Source organism: Pituophis catenifer, unplaced genomic scaffold (genome assembly GCF_029215685.1).
Source record: "Pituophis catenifer annectens isolate HBS135680 unplaced genomic scaffold, rPitCat1.0.hap2 SCAF_6, whole genome shotgun sequence".
Lineage (NCBI taxonomy): Eukaryota > Metazoa > Chordata > Lepidosauria > Squamata > Colubridae > Pituophis > Pituophis catenifer.
This window is the reverse complement of record NW_027256886.1, coordinates 25398596-25426270: the sequence shown is the minus strand read 5'-3', so window position 1 is coordinate 25426270 and position 27675 is coordinate 25398596. Positions and strand designations below refer to the sequence as shown.

The window sequence follows — 27675 nt, the reverse complement described above, 5'->3', positions numbered from 1 at the left end:
AGAAACTAGATTATGGAGGCAATTTATAAAGTTGGCCTAGCAAGTATCACAAAGTTCCAACATCAGTGACAAAGGTTGCTACTTCTTCGGCCTTTAATTTTTCTTATCTCTGCAGTTGTAATATGAGCCAGACCTCATTTTCTAATAATAACTTTTGAAGAACCTTCAAGACTAGTTTAATTATTTTAATAGAAGACATTTAAAAATGTTACAGAAAAGTTGTAGAATTACAAATAGAAAATAATATATCAATCATAACTAAGATAGATTTCCATACAAAAACATTCCTCTAGATTTATTTTAATTATCAGTAGGGATTTAAAAAAATATGTCTGTATTTGGAATAATGATGCTCATCACAGTAGAACCATTTTTCCAATTTAAGAATTTGGCTGAAGTTCATAATTTCGTTTGTCTGGTGTCACTTGCTGTAAATGATAGAAAGTGAAAGTTAGTGGCTTTCAAAAGAACATTTAGTTTTAGCTAATATATACTTCAATATTCTTAGTATAGCCACAAAGTAGATATGTTCTTCATTTTTCCCCTTTCATTCATATAACAAAGACTAGAATTTTAAGAAACTAGTGCTTTAAAAGTACTTGTCTATGCTACAACTAGGCAAGGTGATATACTCCAAATATTTTATGTGCAACTCTCATAAAACCCAGTAGGCATGGCTTTGAACTATAAGCTCTGTAGTTCAAAACTCCTCGTGAATATCAGGAGTTCATCAGGGTTCATAAACAGTGTAGACCTGTGATGGCAAACCTATGGCACGCGTGCCACAGGTCGCACACGGAGTCATATCTGTGGGAACACAAGCGTTGCCCTAGCTCAGCTCCAGCGTGCATGCACACGCCGGCCAGCTGATTGTCAGGCCTTCCAGGCTATTTCCGTCCACCAGGGGTGGGGAGGCTGTTTTTGCCCTCCCCAGGCTCCTAGAAAGGCTCTGGAGCCTGGGGAGGGCGAAAAACAGGCCTTCCGGGTCCACTGGAAGTCAGGAAACGGGCTGTTTCTGGTTTCCGAGGGGGCCTCCAGAAGGGTTGGGAAGGCCATTTTCGCCCTTCTCAGGCTCCTAGAAAGACTCTGAAGCCTGGGGAGGGTAAAAAACGGGCCTACCGTTATCACGTAACAAAAGCGGGGAGAGAACGGGGGGGTGCGCACATGTGCGGGGAGGCATTGCATTATGGGTGTGGGCGGGCACGTGCGACCTCCCAACACACTCCCCCTGCTTTTGGCACGTGACAGCAAAAAGGTTAGCCATCACTGGTGTAGACTCTGAAACCTGACTTTGTGAATAGGTCCAAAGAGAAGACATCTACTTGTTTGCAGGCACCAGTTTGACTAGCAAGCTTCATCCAGGTCTAATATTCAAGACATGGGGTACTACATTTGTATTACTTATTTTCACAGTTTCACTCCTTTTAAGAATGGCAATGGAAACACACTAGATAGATGATAGATAGATAGATAGATAGATAGATAGATAGATAGATAGATAGATAGATAGATAGATGATAGATAGATGTGTGTGTGTGTTAATAAAGAAAACATATAGAGACCCAAATTTATCCCAATAGAATAAAATTAATACAAATATGCAAATATTAAAGAGATACAGCTTATTAGCACCATGAGATTAAAAACTGTACCAGTTTACTTGAACACACATACACCTTCATTAGAGAGATAAGGATTGCAGTGGTTAAAATGTTGGATTTGGACTGGAGACTCCCAAATTAAAGCCCCCATTTGATTTCTGTAGTTTGGCATGGGAGTTAAAATTCAGGGAATCCAGAAAAAAAAAAGTTGGATAAATAAAATTATACTTCCTTTCACTGGCCATTTTATGGGTCAATTTTTCTCAGCCACCTTGATGTCATCCTCAAAATACCTGTCTGGCACTGCATTGGCTATACTACATATAGATTCTAGGAAATGACTTTCAAAGCTGAATAGCATCAGTTGGAAAAACTATTGCATCTGATAGTTTTTCCTCTTTCAAGCAAATTAATATTTACCTTTAATTTGGGAGCACAGTGTAAGTAGTTTCCATGCCAGCATGGATGTGGTCAGTCACATGACAGTGCAGTAGCCATGTCCCAGGATATTTTGGCCACATCTCAACAGTTTGAAATGTCCCAGGGAACAGATCATAGACATCTCCTCGGAAAGTTCTATTGTACTTTTGAAGAGATAAAAAAATAACCAATCATATATTCGAGTAGTTCTTCTAATACTAATTAATTCATTGGAAGAATGCAACCACATGAATAAAGGGTATCATAACATTTTAAATATTTTAACATATAAGCACTTTCTAACTTAAGAAAACTCAAACATCTATGATTACAGACCTTCAGTTACTACCATACTTAAAGCCAATTAATGTTAGTAGAAAGTGGACCAAAGTGAAACCTGTTCTGTCCTCAAGGGAAAAATTATACTGCAGATATGGCAGTGGATTGTTGGAAAAACACTAGAGTGGCACTATTTTTTTCATGCATTTGTCAAAAAGTTGCTTTCAATTGAATCAGTATACAGAGTGTACAATTTCCAAATTTACAAGAATATAAACCTATGGATGTTAGGGCACTTACTAGACAACATGCATCTTTACCAGGCAAATGAAATAGAATATATTTTGCTCCACTGCTAAAATCACAAAGGGAGGAAAGAGAAAGAAATGTAAAATTGAAGGATGAAGTTTGGGCTTTCATTCCTAGGCTGGAAAGTATAAAACAATGGCCAGCCAAAATGGGAAGACTCAGGTAACTGAGTTAATTATCTGACTTAAGAAAGTTTTATGTGTTCAGTTGTCCTACATATTGCTTTATCTCTTAGCTAAGTATGTTTCTTCTTTTTAATTCTTTCTTTAAAAATGCTTATTTTTACCTTGTAAATGAAGCTATGACCATGGAAATGTGCCGTGTGCATATCAACTTCATTCCCCATTCCTAGCAAGTACCAGTTTACTTTGTCTCCAACGTGCATTGTAAGACCATGTAAGTTTCCAAACACTTTTCCGTTAATGGCTAAAGAAATAAAAATTGTTATAAAAGTGCTGTTTATTTCCAGTTATTGAGCTACATACCAATCTAATAAATAAACAACAAGCCTTATCAAAAGCTTATCAAAAGCCCAAGATAATTAGAGGTGGTCTGCTAATTAAAATGGAGCTCAAAGGTCAGAGCAATCTAAGAATCCTAATTACCCTTGGATAATCCTCATGATGTGCATTCAAGGATCAATGGTTATCTTCCTTCAATTACAGAGTTTTGTCTCTGATATCAATAGGCTGAGCTTAGTATATTTGGCACCATAGTATTTATATGGTGTTTTATGTCAGGACAATTTTACCAATAGGCCACAGGAGAAACCGAAACTGTTGTTGTCTACTGCCTTCCTCAGGCTAAACAAGTTTGCATATATCTTTATGTTCTCTATCACAATCTTATATATAATATATATATTACCCTGTTTCCCCGAAAATAAGACCCTGTCTTGTATTTTTTTGAACCCCGAAATAAGCGCTTGGCCTTATTTTCGGGGAGGTCTTATTATTTTGGGGTGCATAGAGCAAGATGGGGCTCCTCTTGCCATCTTACCTGATTTCCAGCTCTGCTTTTAAATATTTTCAGAAAAGGCTTATTTTCGGGGGGATGCTTATTTTAGCACATGTGCTCAAATGCCCAATTGGACTTATTATCAGGGGATGTCTTATTTTGGGGGAAACAGGCAGTGGCGGGTTGCTCCCGGTTCACACCAGTTCGCAAGAACCGGTAGTAAAAATTTGTAGTAGTTCAGAGAACCGGTAATAACATTGGCTGGCCACACCCCTGAACCGGTCCCCGGCCCGGTTGCCGCTCGCTTACCGAACCCACCTCATCAGAGGCTGTTTTTTTTACTTTTGAAAGCATTTTTTCTACAATCTGTTTGGCCAAAAAAATGCTTTTAAAAGTGAAAAAAAAAAAGCCTCTGATGATCGTGTGGCTCAGCTGGGATCGTCAGAGGCTTTTAAAAGCATTTTTATTACAAAAAAATGCCTTTAAAAGCCTCTGGCGATCCCAGCTGAGTTGCCTGATCATCAGCGGCTTCTAAAAGCATTTTTTTCTGCAACCTCTTAAGGTTGTAGAAAAAATGCTTTTAAAAGAAAAAAAAAGTTGGCCACGCCCACCCAGTCACATTACCTCCCCACCAAGCCACACCAACAAAATAAGTCTCGCCCATAGAACCATAGTAAAAAAATTTAGAACCCACCCCTGGAAACTGTGTGTGTGTGTGTGTGTGTGTGTGTGTTATTGTTTTAGTCAGGGTTTTTCCTATGTAAATCAAGATGTTTATATAGCCATAGTTCAGTGAAATCCCAATTCACTATTTTCTAGGCTTTATCAGACATTAACCAGCATTTTGCTGTTTGTTGTAAGACTTAAGGGAGACTACAACAGACAGCAAAATGCTGGTTAATGTCTGATAAAGCCTAGAAAACAGTGAATTGGGATTTCACTGAACTATGGTTATATAAACATCTTGATTTACATAGGAAAAACCTTGGCTAAAACAATAATATACAGACTACGAAAAAAGAACGATAGATAGATAGATGATAGATAGATAGATAGATAGATAGATAGATAGATAGATAGATAGATAGATAGATAGATACACATACATACATACATACACACACATACATACATACACACACATACTGCAGTTTTCCACTGCTAGTGGTGTGTGTGTGTGTGTGTGTGCATGGGTGTGACAGAACACAAAAATGTATTTTTTCCCATTTATGCATTGTGTAGTGCATACTGATGTGAGGTAATTGTTATTCCAAAATACTGGAATTGTATATCCAAGCATACCATGCATTTTATTGCTTTCAATGAAATCCTCATCTTCCTTGTTTACATCTCCTGGATTGGTGGAATACAACTTGATATTCTCATCCAAATACCATGATTCATTTTCATCAAACACCAGAAAAAGAAGAGCAAACTGCAGAAGTTTGGGGTGTGGAATTAGAGGAAAAACTTCCTTGCGACAGACAACAAGTGTTCCTATTAATCCACTATTGAGATCCTGAAATAAGAAATAGAAATAATCACCTAGTACCATCACTAGGACAGTATGTCTAAATAGCCACATGTATATATTGCTTTTCATTGATTTTATAGAACCTATACATGATTTAATGTGGATCCAACTTTTTATATTAACATTCATTCTAAATAGAAATGTTTTCTGCTAACATTTGTGGTACTTTTATGTTGTCCTTCCCAAAAAATCAACTAATGTATATTAAAACAGTTCCAAATGCAGATCCCAAAATAACATTCTCTCACAAACAGCTGAACTGGACTAGACACCTGGTAATTCTGAGATATGATATATGATAGATATGATAATTTGAGTCTAGTCATCATTTCTCAAGCGAGCACTCTGGATTTGTTTCTAAATTTGGTTACTATACCTGATATCACTAGTTGACCTCAATATTTAAAAGTAGTTCTTTTTCAATTGTGTTCCTTGGCTCACATCACCTTGCAGATCATTTGAATTTTTAGCTATCAAAATAATCAGCACAGAGTCTCCATCTCTCCTGTTAGAAAGTCTCCACTCCAGAATCAATGAGATGTGCAAGGACAGTCCAGCTGCCTTTGTTAAATCTTCCAATTATTACAAAATTATAATATGTTGTACTTGTTAATGTACCTAATGTATTGAGCTACAGTAGAAATACAATCTCCCAGAAAAGAAAACAATTTTGACCATAGTCTCTATGAGTTTACCTTAACTCTATCCACAGTGGAATAATACGCCCAGGGAATACAGGTAGAATCTCTTTCCTCAGGACCAGATCTTGCTGGGATTTTCCAGATATACTCCTCGGTTGCATCTGTTGCATTTCGGAAACATACAGTATATTGTAGACATGGATTTATTTATTGTAGACAATGATATTTTAAAGGTGTACTATTTTCTGCAGTCCTAGCTGGGATGAAGTCCCATTGAATGCATGTGGCTATTTCTCCTGAATGAATGGATGTGCAATATATATACACTGTGCATCAAAAATAATATGAATATGGATACTATTTTTCCTTTTCAAATAACAATAACGAATCAGATCCATGCTTTTGAGTAGACATCTAGGAAAAGCTGCACAGAATAGCATTAACATTTGGCTCATACATTTTGCATTTAGGTTCACAAATAGAATGTAAAAAAGCCCTATAATTACCTTTCGTGAAATTTCAATAAACTCCAAATCCAAACTTTTATAAATCATTACAATTGATGCCAAAATGGAACTGACAGAATTATATCATTATGATATTTCAGTCTTTCAACTGAATACACTACAAGTTCAATTATAACTAACCAAGGATTGAACTATAGATCATTAAATAACATAGACTACAATGAGGACTTAATGAAAACATTCTGGAAGAAAATGCAAATAGTTTTATAGTGTCCAGAACATAATAGGGACTTATTCACAAAGTTACAAGAAGTCTAGGTCAATTTAAAAGTGTAACCTTTTCAACATCAATTTTTTTTTCTTTTTTATTACCAACTCAGGACAGACATAATGAATTACTGTACCTAGATTTGTTTCTGTTACAAGTGGATACTCAGTTTTTACTCCTTGTGCATGGATAGAATAACGCCTTGAGGCCATGTTCTTGAAAACAATTCTAATTCGATCTCCAACATTTGCAAAAAGCATAGGCCCTTGAAGAGGTAAAAATAAGCATATAAAAAGTAAAGTAAAAGGAAGGTATAAAGCTCCACAATTATTTAAAATATCGGAATTAAAAGGATTTAAATGAAGGGAAGGTGACCTTTTTCTGGATCAAGAAAGCTTTAAATAGTAACCTTAAAGCGAACTGGATCAGGTACAGCATAACAATAAACTAAGACTTAATATGGTTCCTCATAGTGCAAAACAAGTGAATTAGTTTGAAGCTCACATAATCCCAATCCTGCGTTGACCTTTCTGGTTAAATTTAACCACAGTTAAAAATTACATTCTAATATATGTATTGATATGTACAGTATATAATCCTATGAATTATTGTTACTTAAAAATGCTATATGAAATATTGAAGCCAGCTATTTGAAATTACATTTGGACCTTAGTTTGCTTTGGATTACTGTGGTTTGTACATTTTGAATTTGGAGAGCATTATTTTGTGGGCATTATTTGGGGACACATAAAATATCTGCCATAAACTATCACAAAAGAAATCTGAAGAGGCAAGAATCCTTCAAACATGTGAAGGCAAATATGAAGTTCCTAGGACATATGAAAAAAACTGTACTTATTCGAAACTAGTTAGAGTACCCAATTTCTTCATAACATTGGGCTTGATTTATGCTCCAGCATTATATCTAAACTGAACCAACTATTTTTCCAGGAATTAGGTTACCTAACTACATTCAGCTTCAAATGAAGAGGCTCTGCCTTGTTCAGTTCAGTAGCAGCTTTGGTTGGTATGAAATTTAATCAAGATTTTTATGCACACTAGTATTGCTTGATTATGCCACGTGTTTGGAATCTTCACAAAGCTCATAAGGGGATATTTATTCATAATTATAGTAATTATGTAACAGATATGCAAGTAGGTACAGATAGAGAAGTCTTTGCACATATAAAAACAGCATACAGCTGTCATTCGCTGCATTACCAACATTGAAAGATGATGAGAGTCTATTAGAATCAACCCAGGTGGCAGGATACCGAAACAAATACATAAATAAAAGGTCCCATGTAGACATTGAAAAGTTCTGGCTTGACCCATTGGTTCACTCCAGAAATCACTGCCTAAGCTACAGTCATGCAAGATATTCCCACCAATGGTTGTTTTGAAGATTGCATTGTAAAATATGATACACTGTAATGTAAAGATCCAGATCTTTACTGAAATTCTTAAAGCCAATACCTAGGACTCCCAAATGTTCTTCCTCTTCATTCCGTTCTTTAGGGATTTTGAATGTTTTGTCTGTATATTCACGATAAACTGCTTTCTTATATTTTGACCCGATGAATTTATCTTCCTTGTTTAAGAATGGATTTCCTGGACTAAAAGAAAAAATGAAGTCAAATTTCACATAGAGTTCTGTGCCAAACAAAATTTTAAGAATGAGGAATGCATCAGAAGTGGGTTTCAGCAGATTCTGACCAGTTCTGGAGAACCGGTAGCGGAAATTTTGAATAGTTCGGAGAACCGGTAAATACCACCTCTGACTGGCCCTGCCCCATCTACTCTCTGCCTCCCGAGTCCCAGCTGTTTGGGAGGAAATGGGGATTTTGCAGTAACCTTTTCCTGGATTGGGAAGGGAATGGAGATTTTACAGTATCCTTCCCCTGGAGTGGGGTGGGAATGGAGATTTTACAGTATCCTTCCCCTGCCACGCCCACCAAGCCATGCCACGCCCACCAAGCCACACCCACAGAATCGGTAGTAAAAAAAAATTGAAACCCACCACTGGAATGCACCACATCATTGCCATAGACCCAAGTTATCATTCCCAAACAAATTTGGATACGTCATGGAAAGAAAAAGTTTTCAAAGGTTTTCTTTTTATTTTCATTAGTGCTGCCTTACCTTTCATCGTGGAACTGATGCCTCTCTTGTTCCCATGTCCTGTTAGGGGAATAGTCCCATTCAATTTCTATGGCTGCAATGTAGAAGGTCTTCTGATGAGTGTATTGCTCATCTTTTGCTGATGAACCACACCTCTTTACTTCATACATTTGTCTCATACCACCTGTATAGTGATCTGTTGTGAGGCAGGCCACTTCAAAAAGACCTGGAGAAAGAAATATGTTGAAGCAAGCAAATAAGGAAAAAATTCTCAGGCACGTCCCAAAGATGCAATATCTCACCTACATTACAGCACCATTTTCAAAACAGTAGATCAGTCTTCACCATCTGGTATCTATGATAGTTGAGAATTTTGGGAGTTGCGTCCCTTATATCTCCAGAGGGTGGCAGACTTGGTGTAGTACCAAGATGTAAGTGAGGCGGTGAAATATCATTCTGTGGTTCTAGGGCCCTTTGACTCAAAACAAAACAGCTGCATCTTTTCATGTTTGGCAAAGCGAATCAGAATATTTCCTTACAACACAGTTAAAGTTTCTCAAGAAACCAATTCCAAATCAGCTTAGTGGGTCCTAGTGTGCATCAAATTATTTCCTAGATATCTTCTGCTATTTTAACAACATTTAACAGTTAAAAAAAATAACCTTTAAAAAGAGGTTATATTTGTAAAAAAAATTTAGATGTGATGGTGACTCTCCCCCTGTCACAAGTCATAATTCATATTTCAGGAAGACCACATATTCCTCAAATATAATATTCTTTCTTTCAGCTATGTTGTGGACTCCATTAAGGTCTCATAGGGTTTGTGGAAATTCAATATACAAAAAAGCTCATGAAAATAAGCTGTTCAACGGGAAATACCATCTTGGATTATAGATTAAGAGTGCAAGACAGGATCAAAGAATCAAATTTATGATTTGGAAATAGGGCATTCCATATTTGGGAAAACCCTAGAAAAAGGTACATTTGGACCCACTACAATAATATCTGGGGAGAATTTTTATAAACAGAAAATGGGATTTTGTTGTTCACCTTGTGAGTCAGGCTTCATAGCAGCTGTGGCAGAAGTATGCGGGAAAATATTAGCTGTATCCTTCCTAGTCCCTTGACTCACAAAAGTATTTCCTGAAAAATATATTCCATGAATGTCAACCTCAGTTCCCATGCTGATCAAATGCCAAGAAACTATCTCTCCAAGACACATCTCAAGGCCTTTCTGATTTCCATACATATATCCATTTATAGCTGCAAAAGAAAAAGCATGCAAATTAATATATTAATATATATATATATATACACTATGTTATCCAATTAACAAAACAGACAGTATCATCTACATGATCCTTTATCACCAGGATCCCCAATAGAAAATGAAATTGCAGGTGGCTTCAGTCAGTTTTTTTTTATCTCTGCTTTATTAGGTTTATTACACTAGGCTCCAAAAATCTACACAATCTTTAGTCAACAAAAAGAGATATAGCAAATCTTAATTCTTACTGCTATTTAATAGCCATTTGTTTTTTTTTACAGCCTAGATATGGTCATTTTATGTATTTATGTTCAATCCACAAAATCTTTCTCCTGTGTAAAGTATTGTGGATAAGAGATAACACTTTTGTCTGAGAAATAAAAATGTAATAATACCTAATGAACTATATGTAAAATCTCTGAGTTTCCTTGATAATGCCCAGAATATCAATTAAAGAATAACACAATGCTGTGATATTAACAATGATTGGAAATCTTGTCCCTAGAAGAGTTAAATGTTTCTTTCTTTTTAAATAAAAAGTTATAGCAAATAGGTACCTACAATAAAAGGCTACTAATTTGAACAGGCTACTGTTCAAAATTCCAGCTATTAATTTCCATTCTCATTGCTCAAATCTTGTTTTTCTTTCTGTTTGTTGAATAATCACCCTACATCCTACCATATGTCCACTGTGTATATTCATTCTCATAGAGCAATGTCATTATGTTGAGATTGAGGTTTTGAGTAGGTGAGGTTCTAGTGACCAAATTTTAATTATGGCTTCTAATTTTGTTATGTTATTTTGAAATACCTTTTCAACGCAAACCATGACATGATCTACAGTACCTAGGCAGTGAGATGATTTAATTAAATAATTGCCTCTATATTTTATATACATCTCCATTCATCAGACCTTCTACTCCTGACATTTGCAAAACTAGTGGGAATTTTAAATCGATTTTAAATTGGGTTGTTTTAATTTACGGCCAAATATTTAATTATTTTAATACTGTTTTTAAATTTTGTATGCTCTGTTTTTACCTTGGCTGTGCACCGCCCTGAGTCCTATTTGGAGAAGGGCGGTATAGAAATTTAATTAATAAATAAATAATAAATAAATAAGTCTGTTGTGTGAGCATTGCTCTCTCCTTTCATCTCAATGGGGAATAAAGTTTAAAAAAGATAACTAATTTACTATATTCAACAATATGACAAAACACAAACTCTTACAATGCATCTTATTGGACTCTTGAAAATCCTCATCCTCTTTATCAACGTTTTCAGGTTCTTCTATAAATTTATTAATATTGTCATCTAAATACCAGCTCTGATTTTCATCAAATACTGTTGCAAGAAGGAAAAATTCCTTGTCTACGTTATCCTAAGGGGAACAGAAGATAGAAAAAGAGGAAAATCAATAAATGGGGTTATCTCTTATAACAAAATTATGTTTATTGGCAACTAATAAGACATTTTATATATAAGTATAAATATTTAGAAGCTTCTTGGATGATTAACAACCTCTTGTGGTATATAACTTATATGATAAATGTCCCCATTTATTATATAAGCTCAACTTTGATATGATGGGATTTACTGCAGCTGATCTTTAAAAATAATCAGCTAAGAATTATTTAAAAGGTCAGAAAAGTCTTCAATTGTATATTTCAAAAATAACATTTAAAAGCTTAGGAGAAAGCCAAATTATTTTTTAAAAAAAGATTAGGATATTTTTACAGTGATAAAATCAATCGGGGTTTTCAAGATTTGAATGGATTTTCCTAGCCAGGAAGAGACACAGTATGAAAATGAATAATGGTCTAATTCTGTTTTTGATCTATTTAGATATTCCAGTCCTAATAAAAAAGGACTGTTAGAAAAGCAGAGATTGTCCAGCTTTATCCCTTTTGCAGATATTCTATTCAGGACACATTTCGGGGTCTTGATTAATTTATTATTGTTCTGAAATTATGCCATTTTCTTCTAGACACAGGAGAGTTGGTTAATTATTTAAAACAATGCTGCCTTCGTTCACAACATGTCAATTAGAGATTTTGATGCACGTGTAAACTACTATTAAAGTATATCATTTCTAATCTAAAAAGTTTTAAATGCTTTAGAACGGATTTAGAAAGGATGATTTCATTGGAATAGCACTACTATTAGGTCCTCTTTCTAGCCTGTATCCACTGGATGATTTTAATGGCATTCGAGTGACTGCAAACCAATTACTTGGACTATTCAAACATTTAACTGATGATTAACTTCTACAAATGTATTCATTAGGCAAACTCAACAAGATGTTAAGGTCAACATTACCAATGGAATTCAATTATGTGCATGAAACAGCAAAAGATTCAATTAGTGCAATAAATAACATCAACATGGGATAATCTGCTGTCATCCTGAAAAAGTCATCCTGAGATGTAAATACTGCAAAGCCTATGCAACATTTTCCCCATTGTGCAGAAAAGGAAACATTCCATTGAGTGTTTTGTGAGTCTCTCATTTTTGCAGTGTAAGAAGGAATATAAACCAAGACTCTTTTGGGGTACTAGCCGGATGATTTATGTGAGATGCCTGCCTGTTCTACTATGAAGCTGTCCAACAAATTGTCCCATGTTAGCCAGATGAAGCAGGCCAGAAGATGAAAATCACAGTGATGAATACATGCATCAAGAGAGAGAGAGAGAGAGAGAGAGAGAGAGAGAGAGAGAGAGAGAGAGAGGAGAGAGAGAGAGAGAGAGAGAGTGTTTTACCGAGACACCTGGTCTACTCCAACATGTGGGAGAGAGCATTCTGCTCTCTTTTGCCTTTCAGCTCCAACCCAGGAGCCCTCAAGCAGTTGCATCCACAACAAGGGTAAGGCTGGCTGATGAGAGCTAAGAAGCTTGAAATAGATCTATACCAGTCTCCCTTTATTTCTTTATCAGTAAAATATATTTGATACATATACATATACATATACATATATATATATATGTATATATATATATATATATATATATATATATATATATATATATATATATATATATAGAAATGGTTGTAAGTTGCTCAGTTATGAACATTAGTTTAATAAGAAAGCATTTATAATATTAATATATATAATAAATATGTCCTCTAAAATGCACCTCTTTCATCATGCCCTTTTATTAGCATATTTCAGGAAGGGAGAGGAGGATAGTTGGAATAGGTTGGTAATTTTAGTTTTTTTCATTACCGGTTTCCATGAAGCAGGCATTATGCCTTTTCTGCAGATCAAGAGTGGGCCCACCAGGCCAGAATTGGTATCCCTGATTGGATCTGAAGCTGAATAATACAGCATAGTTAGACAATCTGGATCATCTGCCGTAGGGCCCACAGTTTCTGGAACTTCCCATTCATAGATGAATTTCTCTCCAGGTTTCACATGTGAGCCTGGACTTGGAGTACCTGCAATATGTTCAAAATTGAAATGGTAAGAAATCATCAATCCTCCACCAAGTGAAATATGACAGGACATTTGGTTGATTTCTTTAATTAATATTACACTTACATAGATAAGGTATATTAACATAAATGCATTTACCTCCAGACAGAGTGTGGTAGAAAGAGCCCTCATTGCTTTTGGTATAACTCAGGCCATGTGGTTGAATGCTGAAGGGGTGACTTGCATTGTTGAAGAAGATTACTTGAATTCGGTCACCAACTTCTGCTCTGATGACCGGTCCTAGTTATAAGAGAGATAATCAACCTTCATTGTTGTTTGTGACTGGTACTCACTGATCACTAAAAGCTAAATAGGGTTGGATCTGGATAATAGTTCAATAGAAAAGCCCTGACAAATCCTCAGGTAGTAGCCAAAACTGAAGTTAAAAAAACATTCTGGAAAAAGATTATTGTCACAAAAATTACATGGCCACATCTGTAGCTTCACCAGAAAATTAGCTGAACCCAAAAAAGACTATATAGCTATTTATCTACCTGTTGAGCTAAGTATCTAGTTAGTTGCTTCATGGTTTTTTTTAATGTTAACTTCAGGTGACAATGTTAACCATGTTTCATTTTCCACTTCAAATGTCCAGCATACTGGCAATCATGCATTTAATATCAGTGCAACATAACCTATACAGATTTTGCTGAGTCTTACATGTTACTGTGGATTTAGAAGTCTCAGTTCAACCATGATCTGTAATGATATAATTTGTACTGTCCTAATAGCTCTTGTAGCATTTGTGCAGGCTCTCTTGCATCCTTGATCATTTTCAGAAGATTTCAGACACATACATATTGTCACAATTCACAGTATTGTTGCATAGTTCATATAAATTGCAAATTGCAAAATTATGACACGATTTACCCAAGAGTCCAAGATGCTTTTCAATATGAGACCTGAAAGAGCGTCCAATAAATCTGTCGTTGGTATACTGAAAAAAACGAGCTTTTTTATAAGTTCCACCAATTCTATTTTTCCCTTTTTCAAAAAATGTCTTGGAATCCCTGTAACAAAACAAAGCACCTCAACGTTTGCATTCATGTAGCAGAAGAAAGAAAAGTATTTCATATGTTAGGAAATTGATAATTTGGACTTCTCCCCTATTGTTTATTAGTGTTTGTTCTCAGAATTTTTAAAGGAATGCTAATATTAAAACTAATTTTTAAAAAGTACAGATAAAATAACACAACAGCATTAAAACAGTTAATATAACCAGGGATGGGCTGCTGGGGGTTCGCAGGGGTTTGGGAGAACCTCTAGCTAAGATTCTGTGCAGTTCAGAGAACCCCAAATCCCACTCCTGGCTGGCCCTGCCCATCCCACCCCTCCCAGGAGTCCCCATGCGGCCCATTTTGGATACAGGCAAGTGCAGGGTGCGTGAGTAGGCTCAGGGAGGGTGCAAAACAGGCCTACCGGAAGTTCGGGAAGGGCTCCAGAGAGCTTCCAGCACCTAGGGAGGCTGTTTTTGCCCTCCCGGAGGCTTGAGGAAAGCCTCCGAAGCCTGGAGAGGGCAAAAACACCCCCCGCCATGGTGCAGGAGGCTGACTAGGCCACGTCCCCCCATGGCCATGCCCACCCAGCAACCAGGCAGAGAACCCCTTGCTAAAATTTTTGAAGTCCACCCCTGAATATAACCATAAAACTGATATGCATAGCAACAGAAAATACAAAAAACTCAGGCCTGTAAATTATATCATAAATAGATTAACTTTACCATCTCATTCTTTTTCTTTTTCCCTTTCTCAAAAACAAAACCCAAAATTAATCTAGATAATGGTAGCATGTATCACCACCAGAAAATCTGGTATAGCTTTCTCTTTCCATGTTGGATATAATAAGTCTTCAGCTAAGTCCTGTTTATCAAATATCCACATTCTTGAAATTTTACTACATTCCAAATACAGCCAAGAATAATATATTCTTCCAGAGAAATATTAATCAGCCTAAAATGCAATACTAACAGGATAAGACCAAACTATGTGGAATTAATGTTTCAACTCTTAAGTTGGATCTCCAACAGGAAACTGATAGTAACCAATCTTTACTGAGATTTTCTGAGGCATCTAGTCCACAGGTGTCAAACTCGTGGTGTCAAATGACGTTTTGTGAAGTTCGAGCTTCACAGAGCTGGGGTGGGTGTGGTCTGCATGTGACACATGAGGCCCGTGGGCCACCAGTTTAACATCCCTGATCTACTCTATATGAGCCACTGTTGTTATTATTATTGCATTTAATTCATTTAAAGCTCTGGATATTGTTTTATGCATCCTTTCATTCATGAATTATAACAAGACATCAAATTCATCATTCTAAAAGTCAACTAAATAATTAAAAGTTACTTCATCAATATCCTTCAATTTTCTATAGAGAAGGGCACTGGCTTAAAAATCACATAGAATTCCTCCAAAATATCCTACTGCAATATAACACAAAGTTTCCTCTGCTATCTAGTATACCAGGAGTTGATAACACTGAACTGTTGCACTGAAGAAAAAATGTGTACTAGCTTGGACCGCTTCATATCTACTCCTACAATTGAACGTTAGTAAATGCCAGCAAAACATTTTATATGAAATAGTTTTGCTGGCATTTACTAACGTTCATTTGTAAGAGTAGATATGAAGCGGTCCAAGCTAGTACACATTTTTTCTTTCTAGCTGCCTGCAAAAAATCATTACTTACTCATCTGTATCTAAGGGTTCTCTTGTGAACTCATTTATGCCAGATGGGCCATAGTTCCATTCCTCTTCTTCTGCTGCAATATAATAGAATCTTGTGGTAATGAGGGTAGTGTGGTGTTGGTTCATATCAGATGGAGGAGGATGCTCACAGTTTTTTACCTTAAAAATGGCCTGCATGCCACCTGAAGAAAAGGAAGACAAAGATCATTGATCATGTTACACTGTGATGACATGATATATGTATTTCATCATTGTGGCATTACTGTGGTTATGAAATGATTTCTGGAATTTTGAATTATTCATTTATACTGAAGAAAACAGTACAGATACCTGTCTGTTTCTCTATTCTCTATTATTTCTTTATCCATCTAAGTCCCCGGATTCTTCAGATCAGAACAAAATATTATCATACTTTTTCAAGACATGTAACCCAACTCTTAGTATCCATAGTAAGTCATGAACATCACATAATACTTTGCAGGGGTTTTTTATGGGCAGGATAGATATACTAAAATTCCACCTTTTCAATTTGAAAGACCAGGAGATGGGGTGAAGGTAGAGAAACACTACAGGAATATTCCAGATAAATGTGCTCAGCTCGTGAACCAGTAAGACCACAGAATTCTAAAGCTACTTTCAAATAAGCTCAGAGCTGGGTGGAAGTCTTTATCAGGAAAACAGAAGACAGCCATTTATTTCATACCTTCTATATGATCATTGACTTGGCAGGTAAGCAACCATTCACCATCATTCTTGGGCACCATAAGAGCATCCACAAAAGTAGCTGGGAAAAGGCTGATTGTGTTAATACGATGCTTCCTTTCTGTCAATATTTGCCCATGAAAAAAAACGGAGTGGATATCAGCTTCATTGCCAATGCCAAAAAGATACCATTTCACTTTCTCTTCTGCACACATTGTGACATCGGGAAGATACCCATACATATATCCATTGATTGCTTTAAAAGAGAGAGAGGAAGAGAAATATCACTGATACTGACTCTAACAAACCTTTAATATCAATCAAGGTTGGTGAAATTAAACAAAATTTTCTTCCATTGGATAGAAATGTTGATTAAATTGATTTTATCAATGATGGTAATGATACATACATTTGCATTTATATTTTATAACTTACATTAGTGGCATTTCAACTGTCTCCTATTTATCAGCCAAGCAGAGCTTAGCTTTAAGAGTTGCCATAAAAGAAATATCTGCAGAAATGAAGAGCTGTTTATATGTTTCAGCGAAAACATTGTGCAAAAATTTGTGGAACTATGTAAAATTATTCACTATCACAAACATAAAGTTCCTTATTCATGAATTGGGTGGTTTTCTGGAAAAACTGCAGAAACCTAGCTAAATTTCTCTAATCCCACCAGGCATTGTGAATATTCATGCAAACAAAGTTCATAAAAGAACAAAACTTATTCTGAAAGATGTTCTTACAGTGCATTTTGTTGCTTTCTTGGAAGTCATCATTCTCTTTGTCAACTGTGTCAGGTTCAGAGCAGTATTTGTTAATATTTTCATCTAAGTACCAGCTGAAGTTTTCATCCATCACAGAGAACAGTAAGACGAATTCACGGTCAACATCTTTATCTTTTCCATTCTGCAGGGTGCCTTAAGGGAAAATAATATTTTTAAGACCATTTCCCAATGAAAATGAATATTTCAATTGCTTTCTTTAACTTTCTTTAAATTGCTTTTTTTCTTTAACTTGATACCATCTGCACATCTGGAAAATAACTCCTAGAATCCCCCAACTGCATCATCATTAACAGTTATACTCCTAACATATCTAGAGGGCACAAGGGAACAGAAAGCTGCATTAACATAATGACCATCATTGCACTAGATGAGGTATGGATACTGTATGTGGAAAGACCAATGGTTGTCATTTATAAAACTCCAACTTTTTGAATTCTATTTCTTGGTAATGGCTAAGTACTATATGGAAAGTTAATGCAACCCAAAGGAATTCTTATACCTTTAATCATTATGAGCAATGAAAAATGGGAAAAACAAGTAAGTTATTGTTTACAATTTCTGAGTTTTGCAGAAATTCCATTTGAAATTCCAAAGAAATTTTGAGCAGCACACTTGTAGTTGAACAGAGAATGCCTTGTCTCTCATTTGCTACAATTAAAGTATCCAATAGGTCTCCATCACCAGTTAGCCAGAGATAATGTGAGCTTCTCTTCATTAGCTGTGTTCAAGCAGAGGCTAGCCAACCCCCTCTCTGGGATATTGGATTTGGATTCTTGCACCAAACAGGATAATGGATGAATCATCCTAAACTCCCAACTCTATGTCTCAAAGGGACTTTTTTCAAAAGGCAACCTATTCTTCCATCCCCCACCATCACAACTGATGAAGCTTCTTGGATGAGAAGCAAAACATCTTCTTCCTTAAAAAAACTAGTCCAGTTGCCTTTTGAAAAAAAGCATCTTGAGGTAACTATGAACTGGATGACTAAGAATCGCAATAGACCTCCCAACTCATTCTTATTCAGTGACTTTATTGTCATATTTTTACCTTTTCTGCAAGTGATTAAAGGTCCAATAAGTCCAGAGGCAACATCCTTTGGGGCATCTATATGAGAGTGATAGATCCTTGTCAAACAGTTATTGTCGCCTTCTGCTGGACCATGATCTTCAGTAACATCCCACTTATAAACATACTGTTCTCCTGGATGCACAGCATCATCTTTCTTTTGTGAATGGTTCGTATTATCAGGATACAAAGCTCCTAGGAAGTATAAGAAATTGTTCATGTTATATAGTTATTCCTTCTGATTACATTTTTGTGCTGTTTCTTAATTTGTCCTGCAGTAATTGTGATTTTAAATAATATCTGTGACTTCTCAGAAAGAATTCTTATGTATTTGCATTTACATCAAATATGCGCACTCATATACCTACCCTGTTTCCCCTAAAATAATACACCCCCTGATAATAGGACCAATCGGTCTTTTGAGTGCATGCACTAAAATAAGCCCTCCCTAAAAATAAGCCCTCCCTGAAAATATTTAAACGCATGAGCAGCCATTCTCCGCCCTTTCCTCTGGTTAGGATTAGGAAGACAGAGCTGGAAATCAGGTAAGATGGCAAGACGAGCCCCCTCTTGCTCCACGCGCCCAAAAAATAATAAGACATCCCCGAAAATAAGGCCAAATGCTTATTTCAGAGTTCAAAAAAATATAAGACAAGGTCTTATTTTCGGGAAAACACGGTATATATGAATGTCTGTAGGTATTCAAAATATAAAAAGACTTATTGAAATCAAGTAAAAGTATTTGGTGTAATTTTCCTCTCCTTCAAAGTTGACCATTGATAGAAATAAAAAAGCAAAAATTATCTATAATCAACCAGACATCATTTAAAGTATACTTTCAGAGGTATTCAGCCAGTTCGGACTGGATCGGGTAAACCGGTAGCAGCAACTGTGGGTGGGCCCGCCCCACCACCACCGCCCCACCACCACCACCCCAGCCCTGGCGTAATGCCGTCCTATTTAGCCATGTTTTCTAGGTCAGATGCATGCACAGAAGGCACTTGCATGGGGCGAACTGGTGGTAAGAATATTGGAAACCCACCGCTGTATACTTTCAATGTACAAGAGTCACATGGGATCATGAGAATAGGCCTATCCCTGACTTATTTATAAATAAACATTAGAATGGGTTAATACATTTCTCTCACAGATTATATATGCACATCAGAACATTAACAATATTAAAATACACTAAAGAAAACACTGTTTTGAATTACACTGAAAGCTCTACCCTTATACAGTTAGAAGCTGAGAACTTTGAGATCAAACCCCAGGGTTGAACTGGAGCTGACAATCTCGGTCTTATGTACTCCACTTTATGCTTTCAGTTGAACATCCAAAAATGTCATATAAATCCAACGGATGTAAATGTTGAATTGATATGTGGACCTCTGCAGAATAGTGTGGCTATAAATAAATGCATTCCTCACAAGATACAACACAATTTTCATATATATATATTTTCCCAAAAAAATTCTGAGATCACCCAACTGAAGCAGTGGTTGGTTTGCTCCCGGTTCGGTCCGGTTCTTGCGAACCGGTAGTAATAGCAGTGGGAAGCTCTGCTCACCTGCCCAGACGTGATCATGAATGATCTGCGCATGCGCAGAAGCTTTGTGCATGTGCAGAGGCATGCATGCTCCCGTTGCGAACTGGTAGTGGGGGTAAGGAGAACCCACCCCTGAACTGAAGCCTTGTTAAAACAATGTATACATCTTACCTTCGTTTTCTTTTGTGTAACTGACACCATGGGGATGTATAGTGTAGGCCCTTTTAGCAAAATTTTTTAAGTGAATGACAAAAAAGTCCCCAACTTCTGCTTTGATAATCGGGCCCAGGAAACCCAGCGATGGTGGTTTTTCCACAACATGACTATACGAGTTATCTGTGTACTGCACATACACAGCTTTTTTATATGTGCTTCCTATACGATCTGGGCCTTGCTTCAGAAAGACACTAGCTTTCCTGAAAAGGAAACATATAATTATAGCAGTGCAAGACTTTCAAAATAATGTATTATTTACAATACCAGATAGTCCTCAACTTACAATCATTGGTTTAATGACAGTTCAAAGTTACAACAGTATTGGAAAAAAAGAGACTTACACCGGTCCTCACACTTTATCATCTTTGCCCCATCCCCACAATGATTTGATAAAAATCCAGGCCCTTGGCAATCAGCATGTGTATACAATAGTTGCAGCATCCCAGTGTCATGTGATGGCCATTTGCAATTTTCCCAGTTGTCTTACAACAAGCAACGTCAATGGGGGAAGCTGGATTTGCTGCATGATTTCTTTAACAACTGCAGTGATTTGCTAAAGATCCATAGCAGAAAAGGTTGTAAAAATCAGGTGCAACTCACTTACTCTTCACGTTTCCTTAACAAGGTGACCAGAATCGTACAGCTACATTAGCTTCTTTTGACAGATTCATACCTCACAACAGACCCTGTGCTATCTACTTCACGCCAGCATTTGCATGTCTTAAGTGTCTCCATCCAAAGTATTTAAAGAAGGAAATCTAGTTCTCTCTGTGTATCAGAAAAAGATTATCTTTATTACATGCATAACATTTACTCTGGGATATCATATCTAGTCTGTAAAAATCTGAGTCATTCTGTTAGCCTTTTTCACGGCGTAGGCAATCTCGCTGTCAGGTAAATAGATGAGCTCTGTTGTTATTGGTGTTTTTTGTTGGGTGAATTTAAAACAATTAATCTTGGGAGCCCAGAATTTTATGTGGCAAGCTCTCTATGTTTTAATATTTGTAACTTACACACAGATACTTGTCTGAGACAGATAGCTATATCAAATAAATAGGCAACAAGAAATAGAGGTGTCTTTGTCTCATGGCAGTCATGTAGTGGTCATCCAGATTTTTTTCAGTTCAAGTATTTATTTATTGGTTCGATTTATATGCCGCCCTTTTCTGGAGACTCAGGGCAGCTTACAATGCATTAAGCAATAGCCATCATACTTTTGTATATACCTGCTTAGTAGGGCTTTCGGGGGCCCCCAAGCGCTGTTCTTTTTTTATACAAAGTCAGATTATTGCCCCCACAAACCGGGTCCTCATTTTACCTACCTCGAAAGGATGGAAGGCTGAGTCCACCTTGAGCCTGGTGAGATTTGAACTTGCAATAAATGCAGGCTGCTGGTGTTACTTAACAGCGCTTTAGTCTGCTGCGCCACCAAGGCTCTAAAGTATGATAGCCATATACAGCGATTACCGCAGCAAAAATGATTTTTTTGTTTTGTTTTTATTCAAAGCACAGTTCTCACAGAATTCTCTTTGGTAAAGTTTATTAAGAAAGATAGGAATGCAAATATATTGGCAAATCAGCTATTTTCACATTAGAATGGATATACTTTAAGGTAAAAATTTTCTGATTCTCTACTTCATAGTCGTCCTATGATCCTACAAGAGTTCCTCTGTTCACTGACAACAAGGAAGCTTGCAGTTGTTTAAACAATGGTCCGGAGAACCAACTCTTAGACTAAGTTACTACAGTGGAGTCAACATTTAATGAACTGTTGGACAAAATAAGTGTTTGTTATATTTTAATGTTTTGATAAAGCCCACTGTACAACATGTGCACCAAATGTATACCATTTCTGAGGTAACTGACACAAATGTTGTTGTTGTATGTAGATTGTCTAAGGTGCTTGGGATAAAAAGGATTTTGTTACTTTGGGTTGATGCCCATACTTGGGTTTTGTCATCTCTGATATATGAGCAATTAATTGCTTTCCGATGCTGGGTCATTCTTTCTTTTATAGTTATGTTTCCTTGGTGAAGGAGTTGTCTACATCTCTGCTGTAGAGAATGATAAATGAGGAAAAGGAAGAAGAAATAAGATATTCTCCTATCGCAAGTAGCATACAAGAGCTTAGTTCTGGAAAATAGTAACAGAAGTACTGTATTGCAATACAACTGTAGTTTTCACTTTCCTTTTGATCACATTATGCATACTTGTGCAAACTGGAAATAAATGGACAGTATTAATTGTTTAAATTCTTTTTGAGAACAGAAATTCAAGTTTGTGGATTCTGGCTATTTAACAGGAAAAGCTTAGCAGCCAATTTTAACTAGCTTCTGCACTATAGTTTGAAGAATAAAAATGTATAGGTGAGTACTGGATAAAAGTTTGTGTTTGTTCATGTCTGATTTATGCATTTGGGAATCCTGTTTTTTCATTCAAAATTTGATCTGATTACTTTGTCTTGCCTCTGCCTTATGCTCTATAACTTCCATTATTGTACTTAGACATTGGTGTGTTTTTCAACTGCACTGTACCATCATTTTAGAAGTTATCTTGCCACTCGAAAAGCACAACAGCAAGGCAGAGATGGGAGTGCCCAAATTGACAGAACAATGAACATTGTACTATTCTGTCACCTTGATCACTAGATTTATCTTTCGGAGTCATTTTTTTCCCTATAAGGCCTTCCCAGGCTAACTTCTTAACTCTTATCAATCACTTACTTTTGTCTCTGTTCAACAATTCCACACATCACAGCATTTACATTTTATTTCATTTCACCGTTTGATTCCTAGCAATCTGGGAAATGTATGGCAGATTTGATTTTTTCAGTTAACCAATGAGTTGCTTTGAAGCCTCAACTGAAGCAGAGGACTGTACAGTTTCAAACCAATATTGCCTTGTAAAAATCATTAACAATATTGTTTTTCAGGAAGCTTTGTGAGACACTAATTAAATTAGAGATGCATGTATGGACTTTCTAGAACTGTACAGATAACTTCCTGTTGACATGGGCACTGTGTCCTTTTCCTTATTCTTCTTTGCAAAGATAAACCTACATAAATCTTATTACTAAGATTCCTGAGGTCTGAAGCATTTAAATAGAGATTAAACATGAAATACAGAACATTGTAAAATAAGGCTTTCTTCACGTAATGTAACCACCTTCAATGGATTTTATACAACAAGGAAGCTCTAACTTTTGTCAGAGACTGATTATTTCCAGTCACTGTTGACTTTTTGTTACTTTATATTTTTCAAGCCTTCTTCATACATGTTCTCTTGCTCTTGCTAGAACAGCAGATCTGAGTTATAAAAATCTGGACACTGGATGATAATAAAATGAACTCTGAATTTCCATTTCCTCATTACCTCCTCTTTTTTTTTTACAGAAAACATAAGGCTGATTAATACAATCCTCAAGTTACACAAAGGCTAAATGCCAAGGTCAGCTTGTCTGATTTAGAAATGCTTAAAAGAGTTATTGTTACCTATTATTATTGATGTATTCAACCTGAGATGAACCATATTTTAAAAATGCATTAACAAAACATAGATATAATGGTTTTCCCTCCATTTCATTGTATCCAATATAAGTTCAATAACTTCACTCCAACCTATCAGAAATCTTTTGCTAGTCCTAAAAATAATCCTTGCTCTTTTCTGATTCTCACAAGTAAAAGAAAGTGTTCAGGTATCAGAAAGGTGGAGTCTACAAGGTGGCGACATACCTTTCACTGCTGTTTAGGACATCTAACTTATCTTCCATTTATGCTCAGGCAGAGGAAATATATCCTGATTCTTTTTTAAAAAAATATGCGTGTATTAAAGGTAATCACTCCAGGTTCCACATATGAAGAGATCTCATCTAAAATATAATTAACTTTGAGAAAGCCAGATGCATATTTTTCTTCATTCAAAACAACACCACTATTCAGGTAAAATATAAGGGCAAGATTTATTTCAGCAATTCAACTTTCTCTGCAGAAACATTACTGGGTTATTGACTTCAATGGAGGAAAGACAGTGGAGAAAGAAAACATATATTAATGTAGGAAGGAGAGGATGTGAATATACACATTCTGTCTCTAGGTCCTCAAAGACCCTGCTTGCATGCTACCTCTCAGCCTCTTTTGTAAAGAGGTAAGGAAATGTACTAAGGAATAAGAAAGCATCAGAGGAAACACACCCAGTATTAGGGCCACACGAGAACACTTGGGGGACAATCTGCTTCTGTAACACTGCAAATATTTGTCTGAATGTTCAGCTTTTTTTTCAAAAATCTAGCCTAATCTATGCCAGCCTGGTCTACTCCAGGATTCTGCATCATCTTTAAATAGGATACCAAGCAGTAAGTTTTTAGTTGTACGCTATACAAACTTCTCACTAGAATTCCATATTCTACAATTTTATTTTTTGCTTTAATTTATATGCCGCCGTTCTCCAGAGACTCAGGGCAGCTTACAATGCCTTAAGCAATAGCCTTCATACTTTTGTATATTTATACAAAGTCAGCATTGCTCCCACAATCTGGGTCCTCATTTTACCTACCTTTGAAAGGATGGAAGGCTGAGTCAACCTTGAGTCTGGTGGGATTTGAACTTGCAGTAATTGCAAGTAGCAGATGTTAATAACAGTGCATTAGTCCACTGTGCTACAATTGCTCTGCTTTGTTCCAGGGATTTTACAGGAAGCCCAGCTATCATAGCCGTTTCCCATCCATACGTCTCCTGTTTACCTGCCACTCTCTGTTTAAGAACACTGACAAATGAAAGATTGAATAGTTTCACTACAGCTTTTCATTGCTACCACTAGAACCTTGGGAACTTTTAAGATATGGAGACTTCACCTCCCAGAGTTCCCACATTGACTAGGGAACACTTCATAACATTTCCAAGATTGAGAATCAATCAAAGATCAGCAGTGCCACCACCGTGACCTCTAGAGCAGAAAAAGCACTTTCGGAACTTCTAAAATGAATTTAATTGATGATAAAATTTCCAAGTGACATTTCGTGAAAGTTCACCCAAATAAATGCATTGAAATGCCTGAAAAAGTGACTGATTCTTTCCCTAAGCAGTAAAACAAAATACCTCTAAATAGATTATGATAAACACATTTACATATTTATGACACACCTGTACAAAGTATTTGGGATGATCTAGTTTCAGGTTTTGATCCAGTTAGCAGAAAGTGCTCCTTTCTCCCAACCCCAACACATCAACCTGTAGTCATAAAACTTCTGTTTTATAGAACTAAATCTGCATCATATATAATGCAAACAAAAGTAAAAGTCAGTTTATAATCCCACACAGGTTCAGAGAGGCAAGGCTCTGATCCCCTTATGTGGTAAGATTTTGGCAGGCAAAACTTTTTCTGCAAGTTTGTTTTCAGACTGAAATGTCTTCCCTATGGCTAGTATAAATGTCAGGTACTTACGCTTTTTTGCATCCAGTCATTGCTGATTAGAAATAAATAGTTCATAGTAAAAATGTGAAAGCTTAATATGAGCCCAATTAAACAAGTTGAGACTTACTCATCTTCTGAAAAGGGCTTCCCAGTTAGGATGTTCTTTGTTCCTGGAGCATAATTCCAATCAATTTCATTAATTCCAATGTAGTATTCTCTGGTTACTGCAGAAACTTGGAACAAGTAATAAGCCAACAAGTGGCTTATCACAGACAGCTTCATGTTCGAGGTTGTTTTAGTCCAATGGACTCACCCAGGAACACCTCCTTTAAATATCTTCAGTATTTTCCCCTTTGTAAGCTTTTGTTTAGTTTCAACAGCCTGGAAGGTTGCACAATTCTTGTTTAAACAAACCCTGTCAGATTTGGTGGCAACAACTCTTAGACAGCTCATAGATGATTGAAACAACAGTAAAAAAAACCCACATTTTTTATTACAGTTAACGTTCAAATGTAAATCATGTTTTATATCTTAATACATGAATTTGAAAATTGTTCTTCATCAAAATATTTTTTTAAAAAATTTAAAGGTCTATGCTATGGTGAAATAAAGGGAGTTTCCCAACACAACATCAATTTTCTCCTGTTCGTTCTGTTTGATATAGCTGAAATTTCCTGCATTTCACAACCTGGGGAAAGTTATATTTCAGCTTTAAACTGCAGGACAATGTCCAAAATCCCAAGCAGTTAATAATATATCAGTGCAATATTATCAAATTTCAGACAAGACTGGTATTACTTGTCTATATTATTTAAAACATTTTTTCCTGAACATTTGGTTGTTTGGCGATCCATATAGTAACTGATAATTGGGACAAATCTTGCAACCTTATATTAAAAGCTCCACAATTCAATCTGAAGATTTATTTTGTTTGTTCTACTAATTCCAGTTATATATACCTGTTCAGTTTCTTCTCAAAAACTGACATTTACAAGGCTGATGATTTGTAGGAACCAAAAATTAACTTCAGCACAATCACAATTATTTTATATTTTTGTTAATTAAAATATACCCATCTAATTCATTTAGGTTTTTTATTAGAAGGATTCCTGAACAACTTTATGCAATTTTTATTTTCTGATCCACTTATCACACAGTAGCAATAATTCTTTGGAGCAGGTAAAAAAGCTACTACCAATTTGGAAATGATCTGCTTGGTAAGTTCTGCAGAGCTTTAGTAGTACAAATGTAAAGGGAGCCTTCTCAGTGATTCCCAGAAACATTGCAATTGAATCAGAAATAAAATAGCTGTTGAAAAAAAAGAGAGAGAGAATATAAGTAGACCTTGACTTATGACTACAACTGGGACCAGAATTTCTGTTGCTAAGCACAGCGCATATTAAGTGAATCTTACAGTTATTAAACAAATCTGGCTTTCCCACTGACTTTGTCTGGGGAGGTTGCAAATGTCAATCACTTGACCCATCATGTGTGACTATTGTAAATATACGTCAGTTGCTAAACGAATAGTTGTAAATTGAAGACTTCTTGTATGAGATCAGAAGAATGTGAACAGGAACAAAGAATCTTTGTTAGCATTGAATGTGGGGGTTTTTTTTTTATTACTCACTGTGGGGAAGGATCCAAAGTAAATATAACTATCTCACTAAGGCAAATTAGGGACCATTCCAATGTTTTTGCTCAATGGGTGAACTAGTTGAGGCAAGTCTATTGTTATGGCTTTCTACAAGCAAAAGACATTCCCCGAGTCTCATCTCAGATTATGACATTTCTCCCAACAACTGTGCAGGGGAAGTTTTATTCAGTTAATCATTTAATCATGCTAAATCCCATTTCTGATACAAAAAGGTGTATTCCAGATATAAGTTTATCTCTTTACTAAGAATGTTGTTCACAATAATG

At 36.2% G+C, this 27675-nt stretch overlaps 1 protein-coding gene across 1 annotated transcript; it reads right to left on the bottom strand.

Annotated features, from left to right (window-relative positions):
• Nucleotides 1-166: 166 nt before the first annotated feature.
• Nucleotides 167-26034, bottom strand: CP (ceruloplasmin). The gene is made up of 19 exons (XM_070946353.1): nucleotides 25880-26034; nucleotides 20299-20543; nucleotides 18561-18773; nucleotides 17472-17645; nucleotides 16727-16981; nucleotides 16025-16205; nucleotides 14207-14346; nucleotides 13436-13576; nucleotides 13088-13299; nucleotides 11095-11245; nucleotides 9648-9860; nucleotides 8619-8823; nucleotides 7953-8092; nucleotides 6613-6741; nucleotides 5796-5902; nucleotides 4869-5085; nucleotides 2896-3035; nucleotides 2022-2185; nucleotides 167-428 (listed from the first exon to the last, which is right to left on the bottom strand). Exons 1-18 carry the CDS (start codon nucleotides 26032-26034, stop codon nucleotides 2024-2026), a joined length of 3180 nt encoding a protein of 1059 aa, XP_070802454.1. The 3' UTR covers nucleotides 167-428; nucleotides 2022-2023.
• Between the last annotated feature and the right edge of the window lie 1641 nt (nucleotides 26035-27675).